This window comes from Oncorhynchus masou, chromosome 27, assembly GCF_036934945.1.
Source record: "Oncorhynchus masou masou isolate Uvic2021 chromosome 27, UVic_Omas_1.1, whole genome shotgun sequence".
In the NCBI taxonomy this organism is placed as follows: domain Eukaryota; kingdom Metazoa; phylum Chordata; class Actinopteri; order Salmoniformes; family Salmonidae; genus Oncorhynchus; species Oncorhynchus masou.
In genome coordinates this window covers 21,780,358-21,797,282 of record NC_088238.1, presented here as the reverse complement: position 1 = coordinate 21,797,282, position 16,925 = coordinate 21,780,358, and the positions used below count along the sequence as shown (strand labels likewise).

At 45.1% G+C, this 16,925-nt stretch overlaps 1 protein-coding gene across 1 annotated transcript in view; it reads right to left on the bottom strand.

Moving 5' to 3' along the window:
• The window catches only part of LOC135515783 (membrane-associated guanylate kinase, WW and PDZ domain-containing protein 2-like), a 308,130-nt gene that overhangs the window by 49,821 nt on the left and 241,384 nt on the right, over window positions 1–16,925 (bottom strand). Inside the window, 3 exon segments of the mRNA XM_064939514.1 lie at window positions 411–593; window positions 2,345–2,466; window positions 3,968–4,025. Of these exon segments, the coding sequence (XP_064795586.1) occupies window positions 411–593; window positions 2,345–2,466; window positions 3,968–4,025 (363 nt within the window).

Genomic DNA, 16,925 nt, shown 5'->3' with positions numbered 1-16,925 from the left:
TAGCTCAGTTTGACCTGTGTCCATCTTTCAGACTAGCTCAGTTTGACCTGTGTCCATCTTTCAGACGAGGTCAGTTTGACCTGTGTCCATCTTTCAGACGAGGTCAGTTTTACCTGTGTCCATCTTTCAGACTAGCTCAGTTTGACCTGTGTCCATCTTTCAGACGAGGTCAGTTTTACCTGTGTCCATCTTTCAGACGAGGTCAGTTTTACCTGTGTCCATCTTTCAGACTAGCTCAGTTTGACCTGTGTCCATCTTTCAGACGAGGTCAGTTTGACCTGTGTCCATCTTTCAGACGAGGTCAGTTTTACCTGTGTCCATCTTTCAGACTAGCTCAGTTTGACCTGTGTCCATCTTTCAGACGAGGTCAGTTTGACCTGTGTCCATCTTTCAGACGAGGTCAGTTTTACCTGTGTCCATCTTTCCGTCCTGTGCAGCGGGGCCGTCAGGTATGACACTCTTGACCTGCAGGAACTCATCTGGCTCGTCTCCTCCAATGATGGTGAAGCCAAAACCCATGTTGCTCTTCTGCAGGGCCGTGGACAAGAAGCTGCCCTTCAGCTGGGTGGCGTCCCGTGTGAACAGCGGCTTCTCTGTAAGGGAGACACACAATAAACAATATACACACACACACAATCAATAAACAATATACACACATACATCATACTTAGACCTTGACAAAGCGAGCATGAAGCACCACAAATGCTGATGCCAGGCCATTTTATCATTCAATAGGATGGTAGAGGTGAGGCTTGTTTGGTGGAGGGGCTGCATGAACACAGGGATACTCTCTGGGTAGGTGGAGAGGTAGGCAGGGTTAGAACAGTGAGGGGTGGGTGCTGACTTATGCAGGTGGGACGGTGTTTGCTCCAGCTCCAAGCTACAGCCATGTAAACTGTCATCACTTCCACTCCCATCCTACGCCAGGGTTCTGTTAGCTGAATACACACTCAGAGGCTGGAGCAAAAACACAGTGCAGAAAATCAAGGAATAATCAATATCCATGGGAGTAGCTTGGTATATTTCCCTTCTCAGAGGGGTGAGGGGAAGCAGGTGAGAGATCTTCACATTCTGGAACAACATGCTGTTGGGAGTTGGAACACTGAAGAATCATGAGCTCGCTTCGTCCGCCCAAAAAACAATGCTCAGGGAACCAAAAGGTGGAAGGCCAGGATTCATGAAATAGTCTCTGGCATGGCAAAGGGGAAAACTCAGCCAACGAGGGTTTGCCACACTCAATTCACTCTCCCCTCCGTTCACCTTGGAAGGCAAGTAGGGGGCACACACCCGTCTCTCTCTGTTTGCTTAAAGCCAACGTTTGTTGTCAGGCGTCCAGACATAGAGCGGGGTGTTTACAGTTTCTGCTGCCTGCCGCCAGACGTAAGGAGGGGAAGACACAACGTAGTGTAGCGCCATCAAACATGTCAAGCAGCGAGTCGAGCGCCTGAGACGAGGAGGGATCCAGCGTGGGTCTGCCGGGGGAGCAGGCATGCTTTGAAAAGGGAGCGCGGCAGCTCAGTGCAGGCAGAAGAAGAACAAGCCTGTATTACTACTCACTGCCCTACTTACTGAGAGAGCACCACAGGGGGCTACAACCCACAGCAGCCGGGTCTACCACAAAGGCGTGAAGCGACTGGTGGAGATGCAGGTGTGGGCAGCACGACGTATCCCTCCGCACACGGTGGGGGCGCCGCAGTGGGGAGTTGGTGATGGAGGCAGGGGGTGTGTGGGTGTGCAGGCCCAACAGCGACACCCGGTGGCCCGGGGGGAGGGACTGGGAGAGGTCGCTGAGGCTCTGGCAGCGCTCCGGGGCAGGGCCGATGTGAGCCAGGGTGGCTCTGGGTAACGTGGCAGAGAGTGGGACCTCCTCTACCACTGTAACAGAGATAAAGTAGTCCACTCACTGTCTGATGCTCTCACAAGTAAACTTCCTTTTTATCTCCTTGTTTATATGTGTGGAAATATTCATTTTTTACCCTCTCTGCTGTCACTTAGGGGGAGAGAGAGCCTTCACTTTGCAGCGTACAGGACAGGTAACCATAGAGACAAACCCCTTCACTCACAGAGGCCAATTTAACACGGAGACAAACTCTCTCAACCTACACAGCATGTTTTACCTCAGACAGCCTCGATGAACTTAGTGGGGTGGTAAATGTGTGCTGAACAGAGAAGCTGGTGTTAGCAAAGTGTTAGCAAAGAAAAGAGAGTTGTGAAGAATGAGTGATACAACACACACACACACACACACAAAGACGACAGACATTTCCCTAGAGCTAAAAACATCTACACACAAGAATCATTCACAAACTTTTAACACATTGGGTAGAGGTAGACAGTGCCTTACCTCTGTAGATAGTAGGTAGGGGCAGCGAGGACAGACCCTGCTCTTGCATTTGCTGGTGTTGCTGGACTCTCCTCTTGGCTTCCAAGACTGGGTTCTCAAACTGTGTCCGCCTGTTTATGTGGCTACAGAGAAAGAAAGGTACAACATTTCACTGTGCTCTCTGTAGTATCCACCTCCTCATCCTCTTCCTCTCTCCTTCTGTAAAGAGCTGGATGCACAGTGCTGTGCTACGATGATTCATTCAATAGCCTTAGTATCCCTAGTATTATGTAATGGAGCTGCAGAATGGCTTGGCTAAGAAAAAAATGAACAAACGCCCAATTAGGTCCCATTCTACTGATATCAGCAGCTTCCTGTAATCAGCATTAGGAATAATTTATTATTTCTGGAGTGGGTTCACGAAAAAAGATGACTCCTTGAGTGTATTTTCTTGAAACATTCTGTCAGTGTTAATTTAGTCAATAATTATAAATACTGTAATTTTGAAAGTGTGAAGTAATTAATCATCATTTAGACGTGCCCTCCTGGACGGTGCGAGACTGGAGGAATAATGCTTCTGTAGGTAGGAACAGCGAACAGCGGCCTACACACCCTCTGTTTCTTCATGAGATATTAGGTTAACTCAACGGTACAGCCAGGCAGTGAGACATAATTATTGGACTTGGCAGGGTCAGGTATGGAGCTAGTGTGCGTGTGTGCGTGCGATGGCTCAGTGGTTGCCTGGGGATATGGGATTTCTACATGGCAGAGGGAGAGAGGGAGTGTAGGCAAGGCAAGCACAGTGTTCTGGTCTTTCTTGGGGATAGAGAATAGAACACGGCCAGCCAGCCAAACTCCCTCTCCAGCCAGGCTATAAATAGACCTCCTCTCCTCTCCCTGGACTAGGGGAACTAGTGCGCATCCAGCAGGAGAAAGGACACGTCCAGAATAGGAAGGGTACATTTGGTTCAATAGAGAAGACAGAGACACCTCACCATTGCATCACATTGCACAAAGATGGCGCGCACACACACACACACACACACACACACACACACACACATAGGAGCACACACATAAACTTGCGCATGTAAACAGGTACACAGGTACCTGGCCACAGCCCTGTTCAGTGTTAATGACTGTGACAAACACAGGACAGTGGAAACATAACACGGGGCAACACAGTGTTGGATTCGGGGTAAACTTTGAACATTGGTATACGCATAAGCATAGTATATAAAGGAGTGGAAGAGACTGGTTTTTATGTCAGAGGTTAATGGTTCTCTGTGGAAAGACAGATGGCTTTGGAATGTGTTGGGTGGACGGGAGGAGGTCACAGGATTGCTATAGGGGAAGCTGATGGACATCTGTGGATTAGGTGAAGGAGGGGTTGAGGTCAGGTCAGGTCACCTTAATTAAGGGAGAGAACGGTTTATTACTCTCTCACTTTGTCTTCCTGTGGAACCATAAGATGTAAGGATTGGAGAGAAGGAGGAGTGTCTGAAGTGGAGTATATATACTTGTAGTGGTGGAAACATGTCTTTCTCTGAATACAGCTGTGTCGACCCTTTGGGAAGAATTCAACTTGGTTAAACAGGAAATCAAAATAGTCATTAAATATTAAAGCAGTGAGTCCAGACTTACTCCACATAGTAGCTTCCGTAAATAGGGTCATCGATCTTCTCCCAGCCATACGGCAGCTCTGTGGAAGAGACAAGCACAACAACATACTAGTCAGTCAACAGGCCGGGGACAGCATGTCGATTCACAGAACAATATATTCATCAGGCAATTTTGATCACAACATTATTGTATGGTCATTTATTACAGAGAATGAGGTTAATTATAAAATCTTCATTGACTACGCTAAATCTGAAAATGATTTATTATGCTCTATGGTAACTGTACTAGTTACTGAATACTTGGTGAGGTCTATGAGCCTCCAGACTTGCAAATACTGTCAAAACATTTGGACAAACTTAAGAGACAAGACACATGATAACCCCATCAGCATTTGCAATCAAAATTCAGATCCAAAATTCATGAGTTTGAAGGAGAATGGCTGTTTCTCAAGCTGCAGGCCAAAGGTTACTTAATCAATGTCAATATGGACCCACAGGTCTAAACCAACCATCTCCTTATTTCTCACACTACACCAAACACACTGATAGATAGAGTGGTTTGAATTGGGGTGATTTTAAATATTCATGTCCTGCCATCTTTTCTATGTTGTAAATATTCAGTTATGAAGCCAGCGATGTTTGGATATAGTTTAAGTGTTTGTATCTGGAGCACGTACATAGCTCCTGGGCCCCTTAGCCCACACAATATTTAACTGAAACACATTACACCATTACAGTGGGGTCTCAGAATAGACTGACTGTGGATCTAACACAGTAGCTGTCAACTGTCGTGGACCAAAATAAACATTTGAGTGGAACGTAGAATGTCATAACTTCAGTCATGTCGGTGTTGATGGTGCAAATGTTCCTTCACATTGTATCTACTCTGATATGATGCGCCACCACTGTGGCATCATGGAAAGTATTATAAATAGGCTTGGGCGGTATCCAGGGATTCATACCGACCTTGTTCCATCCCGGGATATTCGATAATACTGGTTAGCAATGCTAACAATTACATGTAAAATCTCATAGCGAAAGCTAGCTAAATGCTAATGATTTTATATAGTCTCTGACATAAGCTATTTGCAGGATAGACATCCCAGCTGAAAAAGTTAAACAAGTAACTCAAAAATGCTACTCAAAATATGCTGCACGCACAAAACAAATGTTGACTCTTGATCAAGGAGGGAATTATCTGCTGTTACCAAGAGGAGCTTGATTGCAAGAAGCTAACCACTAAGCTATCTAGCTAGCTAGATAACTAGCTACTAAGTTAACAGACCAAATGCACAACTGCACAGCTTTAGCACATTTTAGAAAGTTAACTTAATAGTTATTAGATATCTAGCTGGCAAACATTTAGTTGTGAATTCCATAGTGTAACTACATATATCAGGATATAGATCACCTAGTATGTGCTGCACAACAGTGAGTGACTCATCATTTAAAAAAGATGAGGTAGGGCCTCCCAGGTGGCGCAGCAGTCTTAGGAGTTACTACAGACCCGGGTTCATTCGGGCTGTGCCACAACCGGCCGTGGCCGGGAGTCCCATAGGACGACGCACAATTGGCCCAGAGTCATCCCGGTCTGGGGAGGGTTTGGCCGGTGAGGCTTAACTTGCCTGCGGGCTGACCCCGGCCGCCAGATGAACGATGTTTCCTCCGACACATTGGTGCGGCTGGTTTCCGGGTTAAGCTGGCAGATGTTAAGGAGCGCGGTTTGGCAGGTCATGTTTCGGAGGACGCATGACTCCACCTTCTCCTCTCTCGAGCTCATTGGGGAGTTGCAGTGATAAGACAAGATCGAAAATTGTGGAGAAAAAAAAGTTGCTGTAAAAATTGATAAAAAAATACATAAAATAATTAGTTTCAACGGTATTGAAAAACCCTCCAGTGGTTATTTCCAAATAGCCCGGTATATGATATACTGCCCAAGCCTAGTTATAAATACAGATATAATATGACTAGGCCTAGGGACACTTCATGACCTAACCAGGAAAACTCAATGTGAAACTGATTTGTAACTCACAATATAGAGGGTGGAGGGAGGGAGCTGTGCCCATAGAAATATAATTACTAGAATGGTGAAGCCACACTCGTGGGTACACTCAATATGGCTGAAAGTAACTCTATCTATGTGGCTAAGTACTTGGGCTAAAGCTGACTCACACTACAGAGGTCACTAACCCAACCTCCACTCCAAGTGCACCTTCATCAGGGAATTGTTTGATCAGCCTCCCTCTCTCTCTATTTCACCAGGGGTATACAGTAGGTTCAGCACACTGTGTTTGTTCTTTGTGATCAAAGTGGATCTCTCCCCAACCCTGACCTCCTCCCATCATTCATGTCTGACTGGATTGTTCTGCTTCTCTCTTTCTCCCTCTCCCCTTGTCACACCACACTGACCAGGGGGACTGGTCCATTGACTGAGCCTGATTCCATTTAAGGCTATGCGGTTGTGACCAGTGTGGTGGTACTGAGGCTGGTCCAGAATGAGAGCCGCTCTAATATGAGTGAGTGAGTGAGTGAGTGAGTGAGTGAGAGAGAGAGTGAGAGAGAGAGAGAGAGAGAGAGAATGTGTGTGTGCTGGGCTAATCAGGAGTGTAGAGATAATATCTCCTGACCACAAATATCAGTCAGAATAGGGTGATAATGTACCGTCCACAGGCTCTCCATGATGATTCAGAAATAGGCTGGCGCACACACACACACACACACACACACACACACACACACACACACACACACCTCTCTGGTCACCCCCAAAACCAATTCTTTCTTTGGCCGCCTCTCCTTCCAGTCCTCTGCTGCCAATGACTGGAACGAACTACAGAAATCTCTGAAACTGGAAACACTTATCTCCCTCACTAGCTTTAAGCACCAGCTGTCAGAGCAGCTCACAGATTACTGCACCTGTACATAGCCCACCTATAATTTAGCCCAAACAACTACCTCTTTCCCTACTGTATTTATTTATTTTGATTTATTTTGCTCCTTTGCACCCCATTATTTATACTTTGCACCCCATTATTTATACTTTGCACATTCTTCCACTGCAAATCCACCATTCCAGTGTTTTACTTGCTATATTGTATTTACTTTGCCACCATGGCCTTTTTTTGCCTTTACCTCCCTTATCTCACCTCATTTGCTCACATCGTATATAGACTTGTTTATACTGTATGTTTGTTTTACTCCATGTGTAACTCTGTGTCGTTGTATGTGTCGAACTGCTTTGCTTTATCTTGGCCAGGTCGCAATTGTAAATGAGAATTTGCTCTCAACTTGCCTACCTGGTTAAATAAAGGTGAAGTAAAAAATAAAATAAACACACACACACACAATCGCAAGAACTTGGACACACACATTTTTTGTGAGTCCTTCATATTAACATCCCTGGCTCCATTGTCATACACATGCACAGTAAGTCACAATACATCAATACAAGCACATGCATCCTTTTACACACACACACACATACACTATTCAACACACGGACCCCCCCCCCACCACTCCCTGCCCCAACCAGCCACAAAAACAAACTCACTAACATGTGCTGTGACTGATATGTGAGTCTGCTAGGAGTGGGTTGACAGCCCTAGGGAATAGCTCCTCTTCTCTCCTTTCCTTAACCCCATCTTCACTCATTAAATATGAAAGAGGCTGGTTCATGTTCTCACCTCCACTGAGCTCCACACACAGAAAAACACCACACAGATCAAAGTCCTGCCATGTATTTCTGCCACGCACCACTCCGTCTAATGAAACACCCTTCTATTAAAACCACCTGAGCTTCAGAGCTAGGCAGGCAGTCTGTCTGTCTGTGTCTTCAGCAGAGCTTCAGAGCTAGGCAGGCAGTCTGTCTGTCTGTGTCTTCAGCAGAGCTTCAGAGCTAGGCAGGCAGTCTGTCTGTCTGTGTCTTCAGCAGAGCTTCAGAGCTAGGCAGGCAGTCTGTCTGTCTGTGTCTTCAGCAGAGCTTCAGAGCTAGGCAGGCAGTCTGTCTGTCTGTGTCTTCAGCAGAGCTTCAGAGCTAGGCAGGCAGTCTGTCTGTCTGTCTGTGTCTTCAGCAGAGCTTCAGAGATACACATAACACCACACTGCAGGTAGCCAATATCTCTAGATTCCTACTGTTCATTTCAATGTCACTGTTTTTGGCTGAAAGGGGCTTGTGTAGAGTACATGCATGCAACACACGCAGAAGCATGCTTACACATACATACACGCACGCACACGCACACACGCACACAGCAGTGAGTATGTTTTTGTGTGTGTGCAGTAAGTGTGTTTTAAATGCTGAACTCCAGAAGACTCTCTTTTCACTAAGCACAGCCCCTGTCAATTAGTAGCGTGGGAGCAATGATTCCATGGATCTGGGAGAAAGAGAGAGTTGTGCTGTCCATTAGCCTGCAGCACTGAAGAGAAGGGCCCCTTTGTCACTAACAATTTGTGCTCTCTTTATAGGGCCAACACTCAGTCTAAACGCTGCTGTGGAGGAGCTGTCAACTCCCAGGAAGCCTAAGGAAGGATACTTCTGAAGGAGCTCCAGTTAAATGTGGTATCGTGTTTTAGAGTACATCCCTTGTCCCAGGTCAATTGACCTTCATTAGTGACAATTATAATGGTAAAGAGGTAGGTATTCCCAAACAGGTATTCCAAACTGGGGTACGCGTATCCCTGGCAATTTCGTCTGATGCAGCCAAAGAGCTACTGCCCCCTTACCCGGGAAGGCACCGAACAACAGACAGGGATGTAGGACCATCAAAGAGTCGCGAATATGATGAGAACTAGATTCGTGGCCAAAAGTTTTGAGAATGACACAAATATACATTTTCACAAAGTCTACTGCCTCAGTTTGAATGATGGCAATTTGCATATCCTCCAGAATGTTACGAAGAGTGATCAGATGAATTGCAATTAATTGCAAAGTCCCTCTTTACCATGCAAATGAACTGAATCCCCAAAAAACATTTCCACTGCATTTCAGCCCTGCCACAAAAGGAACAGCTGACATCATGTCAATGATTCTCTTGATAACACAGGTGTGAGTGTTGACGAGGACAAGGCTGGTCATGCTGATTGAGTTCGAATAACAGACTGGAAGATTCAAAAGAAGGGTGGTGCTTGGAATCATTGTTCTTGCTCTGGTTACCTCCAAGGATGTAATTATTGTTTTACACAAAAAGGGCTTCACAGGCAAGGATATTGCTGCCAGTAAGATTGCACCTAAATCAACTATTTATCGCATCATCAAGAACTTCAAGGAGAGCGGTTCAATTGTTGTGAAGAAGGCTTTAGGGTACCCAAGAAAGTCCAGGGATTGGGACACCACCATGTACAGAGCTTGCTCAGGAATGGCAGCAGGCAGGTGTGAGTGCATCTGCACGCACAGTGAGGCGAAGACTTTTGGAGGATGGCCTGGTGTCAAGAAGGGCAGCAAAGAAGCCACTTCTCTCCAGGAAAAACATCAGGGACAGACTGATATTCTGCAAAAGGTACAGGGATTGGACTGCTGAGGACTGGGGTAAAGTCATTTTCTCTGATGAACACCTTTTCCGATTGTTTGGGGCATCCGGAAAAAAGCTTGTTCTGAGAAGACAAGGTGAGCGCTACCATCAGTCCTGTGTCATGTCAACAGCAAAGCATCCTGAGACCATTCATGAGTGGGGTTGCTTCTCAGCCAAGGGAGTGGGCTCACTCACAATTTTGCCTAAGAACACAGCCATGAATAAAGAATGGTACCAACACATCCAACACATTACTGCACCTGTACATAGCCCACCTATATTTTAGCCCAAACAACTACCTCTTTCCCTACTGTATTTCATTTATTTATTTTGCTCCTTTGCACCCCATTATTTTTATTTCTACTTTGCACATTCTTCCATTGCAAATCTACCATTCCAGTGTTTTACTTGCTATATTGTATTTACTTTGCCACCATGGCCTTTTTTTACCTCCCTTATCTCACCTCATTTGCTCACATCATATATAGACTTGTATATGTATTATTGACTGTATGTTTGTTTTGCTCCATGTGTAACTCTGTGTCGTTGTATGTGTCGAACTGCTTTGCTTTATCTTGGCCAGGTCGCAATTGTACATGAGAACTTGTTCTCAACTTGCCTACCTGGTTAACTCTTGAAACTCTAGGGACGCAATTTCATTTTTGGATGAAAAACGTTCCCGTTTTAAACAAGATATTTTGTCACAAAAAGATGCTCGACTATGCATATAATTGATAGCTTTGGAAAGAAAACACTCTGAATTTTCCAGAACTGCAAAGATATTGTCTGTGGGTGCCCTAGAACGGGAGCTACAGGCAAAACCAAGATGAAACGGCAACCAGGAAACCAGCAGGATTTTTGAGGCTCCGTTTTCCATTGTCTCCTTATATGGCTGTGAATGCGAGAGGATTGAGCCTGCCCTTTCTGTCGTTTCCCCAATGTGTCTGCAGCATTGTGACGTATTTGTAGGCATATCATTGGAAGATTGACCATAAGAGACTACATTTTCCAGGTGTCCACCCGGTGTCCTCCGTCGAAATTGGTGCGTCTTTTTCAGCTGCTGGTATTTTTCCATGCGATTCTGAGGGGAAAGCAGGCTTACACGAACTGCATATCAATGAAGAGATATGTGAAAAAACACCTTGAGGATTGATTCTAAACAACGTTTGCCATGTTTCGGTCGATATTATGGAGTTAATTCGGAAAAAGTTTGACGTTTTGGTGACTGAATTTTCGGTTCGTTTCGGTAGCCAAATGTGATGTACAAAACGGAGCGATTTCTCCTACACAAAGATTCTTTCAGGAAAAACTGAACATTTGCTATGTAACTGAGAGTCTCCTCATTGAAAACATCCGAAGCTCTTCAAAGGTAAATGATTTTATTTATTTGGTTATCTGGTTTTTGTGAAAATGTTGCATGCTAAAAGCTACTCAAAATGTTAAGCTAGCTTAGCATACTCTTACACAAATTAGTGATTTGCTATGGTTCAAAAGCATATTTTCAAAATCTGAGATGACAGTGTTGTTAAGAAAAGGCTAAGCTTGAGAGCAGGTGCATTATTTTCATTTTATTTGCGATTTTCAGAAATCGTTAACGTTGCGTTATGCTAATGAGCCTGAGGCTTTATTCACAATCCCGGATCCGGGGTGGGAGTATCAAGAGGTTAAATAAAGGTGAAATAAATAAATAAATAAAAAATCCGAGAGCAACTTCTCCCAACCATCCAGGAACAGTTTGGTGATGAACAATGCCATTTCCAGCATGAAGGAGCACCTTGCCATAAGGCAAAAGTGATAACTAAGTGGCTCGGGGAACAAAACATCAATATTTTGGGTCCATGGCCAGTAAACTCCCCAGACCTTAATCCCATTGAGAACTTGTGGTCAATCCTCAAGAGGCGGGTGGACAAACAAAAACCCACAAATTCTGACAAACTCCAAGCATTGATCATGCAAGAATGGGCCGCCATCAGTCAGGATGTGGCCCAGATGTTAATTGACAGCATGCCAGGGCTGATTGCAGAGGGCTTGAAAAAGAAGGGTCAACACTGAAAATATTGTCTCTTTGCATCAATTTCATGTCATTTTCAATAAAAAGCCTTTGACAATTATGAAATGTTTGTAATTATACTTCAGTATTTCATAGTAACATCTGACAAAAATATCTAAAGACACTGAAGCAGCAAACTTTGTGGAAATTAATATTTGTCATTCTCAAAACTTTTGGCCACGACTGTATATTGATTACCGACAGAGATGGCCGCCTCGCTTCGCGTTCCTAGGAAACTATGCAGTTTTTTGTTTTTTTTACGTGTTATTTCTTACATTAGTACCCCAGGTCATCTTAGGTTTCATTACATACAGTCGAGAAGAACTACTGAATATAAGATCAGCGTCAACTCACCATCAGTACGACCAAGAATATGACTTTCGCGAAGCGGATCCTGTGTTCTGCCTTTCAACCAGGACAACGGAATGGATCCCAGCCGGCGACCTAAAAAAACAACTTCGTAAAAGAGGGAAACGAGGCGGTCTTCTGGTCAGACTACGTAGACGGGCACATCGTGCCCCACTTCCTAGCATTCTTCTCGCAAATGTCCAGTCTCTTGACAACAAGGTTGATGAAATCCGAGCAAGTGTAGCATTCCAGAGGGACATCAGAGACTGTAACGTTCTTTGCTTCACGGAAACATGGCTCACTGGAGAGACGCTCTCGGTGGCGGTGCAGCCAGCGGGTTTCTCCACGCATCGCGCCGACAGAAACAAACACCTTTCTGGTAAGAAGAGGGGCGGGGGCGTATGCCTTATGGCTAACGAGACATGGTGTGATCACAGAAACATACAGGAACTCAAATCCTTCTGTTCACCTGATTTAGAATTCCTCACAATCAAATGCAGACCGCATTATCTACCAAGAGAATTCTCTTTGATTATAATCACAGCCGTATATATTCCCCCCCAAGCAGACACATCGATGGCTCTGAACGAACTTTATTTGACTCTTTGCAAACTGGAATCCATACATCCTGAGGCTGCATTCATTGTAGCTGGGGATTTTAACAAGGCTAATCTGAAAACAAGACTCCCTAAAATGTATCAGCATATCGATTGCGCCACCAGGGCTGGCAAAACCTTGGATCACTGTTATTCTAACTTCCGCGACGCATATAAGGCCCTGCCCCGCCCCCCTTTCGGAAAAGCTGACCACGACTCCATTTTGCTGATCCCTGCCTACAGACAGAAACTGAAACAAGAAGCTCCCACGCTGAGGTCTGTCCAGCGCTGGTCCGACAAAGCTGATTCCACACTCCAAGACTGCTTCCATCACGTGGACTGGGACATGTTTCGTATTGCGTCAGGCAACAACATTGACGAATACGCTGATTCGGTGTGCGAGTTCATTAGAACGTGCGTTGAAGATGTCATTCCCATAGCAACGATTAAAACATTCCCTAACCAGAAACCGTGGATTGATGGCAGCATTCACGTGAAACTGAAAGCGCGAACCACTGCTTTTAATCAGGGCAAGGTGACTGGTAATATGACTGAATACAAACAGTGCAGCTATTCCCTCCGTAAGGCTATCAAACAAGCTAAGCGTCAGTATAGAGACAAAGTAGAATCTCAATTCAACGGCTCAGACACAAGAGGTATGTGGCAGGGTCTACAGTCAATCACGGACTATAAGAATAAATCCAGCTCAGTCACGGACCAGGATGTCTTGCTCACAGGCAGACTAAATAACTTTTTTGCCCGCTTTGAGGACAATACAGTGCCACTGACACGGCCTGCAAAGGAAACATGCGGTCTCTCCTTCACTGCAGCCGAGGTGAGTAAAACATTTAAACGTGTTAACCCTCGCAAGGCTGCAGGCTCAGACGGCATCCCCAGCCGCGCCCTCTTAGCATGCGTAGACCAGCTGGCTGGTGTGTTTACGGACATATTCAATCAATCCCTATACCAGTCTGCTGTTCCCACATGCTTCAAGAGGGCCACCATTGTTCCTGTTCCCAAGAAAGCTAAGGTAACTGAGCTAAACGACTACCGCCCCGTAGCACTCACTTCCGTCATCATGAAGTGCTTTGAGAGACTAGTCAAGCAATCTCAACCTCACTGCATACTGCCCTAACCCATCTGGACAAGAGGAATACCTATGTGAGAATGCTGTTCATCGACTACAGTTCGGCATTTAACACCATAGTACCCTCCAAGCTCGTCATCAAGCTCGAGACCCTGGGTCTCGACCCCGCTCTGTGCAACTGGGTACTGGACTTCCTGACGGGCCGCCCCCAGGTGGTGAGGGTAGGCAACAACATCTCCACCCCGCTGATCCTCAACACTGGGGTCCCACAAGGGTGCGTTCTGAGCCCTCTCCTGTTCTCCATGTTCACCCACGACTGCGCGACAACGCACGCCTCCAACTCAATCATCAAGTTTGCGGACGACACAACAGTGGTAGGCTTGATTACCAACAACGACGAGACGGCCTACAGGGAGGAGGTGAGGGCCCTCGGAGTGTGGTGTCAGGACAATAACCTCACATTCAACGTCAACAAAACTAAGGAGATGATTGTGGACTTCAGGAAACAGCAGAGGGAACACCCCCCTATCCACATCGATGGAACAGTAGTGGAGAGGGTAGTAAGTTTTAAGTTCCTCGGCATACACATCACAGACAAACTGAATTGGTCCACTCACACAGACAGCATCGTGAAGAAGGCGCAGCAGCGCCTCTTCAACCTCAGGAGGCTGAAGAAATTCGGCTTGTCACCAAAAGCACTCACAAACTTCTACAGATGCACAATCGAGAGCATCCTGGCGGGCTGTATCACCGCCTGGTACGGCAACTGCTCCGCCCACAACCGTAAGGCTCTCCAGAGGGTAGTGAGGTCTGCACAACGTATCACCGGGGGCAAACTACCTGCCCTCCAGGACACCTACACCACCCGATGTTACAGGAAGGCCACAAAGATCATCAAGGACAACACCCACCCGAGCCACTGCCTATTCACCCCGCTATCATCCAGAAGGCGAGGACAGTACAGGTGCATCAAAGCTGGGACCGAGAGACTAAAAAACAGCTTCTATCTCAAGGCCATCAGACTGTTAAACAGCAACCACTAACATTGAGTGGCTGCTGCCAACACACTGACTCAACTCCAGCCACTTCAATAATGGGAATTGATGGGAAAGGATGTAAAATATATCACTAGCCACTTTAAACAATGCTACCTAATATAATGTTCACATACCCTACATTATTCATCTCATATGTATACGTATATACTGTACTCTATCATCTACTGCAGCCTTATGTAATACATGTATCACTAGCCACTTTAACTATGCCACTTTGTTTACATACTCATCTCATATGTATATACTGTACTCGATACCATCTACTTTATCTTGCCTATGCTGCTCTGCACCATCACTCATTCATATCTGTATGTACATATTCTTTATCCCCTTACACTGTGTATAAGAAATTAGTTTTGGAATTGTTAGTTAGATTACTTGTTGGTTTCTACTGCATTGTCGGAACACTCGCATTAACATCTGCTAACCATGTGTATGTGACAAATACATTTTGATTTGATTTGATTTGATTGGGTTTCACTTATATTGGGAGTAGTACCTTTCCTCAGCCACAGTGTGTAATATGTGCAAAAGTACTATCTCACATCTCAATAAACCTTCACTCTTGCGCAGACATTTAGAAACAAAACATGCCCATTTTAAAAATAAGCCACAGGAGTTTTTTGAGCGCGAATAAAGACGACTTTTGAGTAGTAAGACATGTATAAAAGCAACAGATACCATTAATAAGAAGGGGCTAGAAGAGTCTTATATGGTGAGCTACAGAGTGGCTAGGACAGGCAAGCCCATACTAGTGTGGAGGACTTCATTCTTCCTGCTGCCGCAGATATGGCTGGGACAATGCTGGGGAAAAGGCCAAAAAAACGATACAGACAAATGCCTTCATCAAACAACGCATCAGTAACATGGCGGGAGATGTTTTGAAACAATTACTGCTTCGCATACAAGCCAGTGTATTCTATGCGTTACAGCTAGATGAGTGAACAGACGTTGCATGCCTGGCACAGCTCCTGGTATATGTCTGTCAAGTTTATGGGGGGTCAATTAAGGAAGACATCCTCTTCTGCATACCACTGGAAACCAAGACAACAGGAGGGGATATTTTTAAAGTACTGGACAGCTTTGTGACATAAAATGGATTTTGGTGGTCAAAGGATGTGTTGGTATCTGTACTGATAGCGCAAAAGCCATGACAGGGAGACATAGTGGAGTGGTAATGCGCATGCAAGTAGTTTCTCCCGATGCCACTTGGGTACACTGCAGCATCCAACGAGAGGATCTTGCTACGAAGGGAATGCCTGACAACTTGAAAGACGTTTTGGACACTACAGTGAAAATGGTTAACTTTGTTAAAGCAAGCCCCTGAACTCTCGTGTATTTTCTGCATTGTGCAATGATATGGGCAGTGACCATGCAACGCTTATACAACATAAAGAATTGCGCTGGTTATCAAGGGGAAAAGTATTGACACGTTTTTTTTTTTATTGAGAGACGAGCTTAAAGTTTTTTCTTGACTGACCATCATTTCACTTGTCTGACCACTTGCAAGATGACAAGTTTCTCAAACGACTGGCCTATCTGGGTGATGGTTTTTCTCACCTGAATGATCTGAATCTAGGATTACAGGGACTTAATTGTAGGATTACAGGGACTCTCCGCAACTATATTCAATGTGCGGGACAAAATGATTAAGAAGCTGGAGCTCTTCTCTCTCTGTATTAGCAAGGACAACACACAGGTCTTTCCATCATTGTATAATTATTTTGTATGCAAATGAACTCAAGGTTATGGACAATATTGTTGGATTTGGGGTCAACTTTGAACATTGATATACTAAAGACATGACAGATCAGAAGCATAGTATATAAAGGTGTGAAAGAGAATGTTTTTTTATGTCATAAGTTAATGGTTCTCTGTGGAAAGACAGAGTGGCTATGGAATGTGCTGGGTGGACGGGAGGGAGTCAGGGGAGTGCGATAGGGGATACGGGTGGAGAGCTTTGGATGAGACATCAAGGGAGTCAAGGGAGTTGAGGTCAGGTCAGGTCACCTTAAGGGAGACAGAGTAATAATTTGTTCTATCACTTTGTCTTCCTGTGGAACCATAAGATGTAAGGATTGGAGAGAAGGAGGAGTGTCTGAAGTGGAGTATATATACTTGTAGTGGTGGAAACATGTCTTTCTCTGAATACAGCTGTGTCGACCCTTTGGGAAGAATTCAACTTGGTTAAGCTTCTCTAGTGTCTGAGTTATTTTAAAAATTTGAACCTAACAATATCAAATGTAATATAGCAAAGCACCTGAGTGAGTTGGGTGCGCAATTACACAGGTATGTTCCCGAAACGGATGACACAAAACAACTGGATTCGTTATC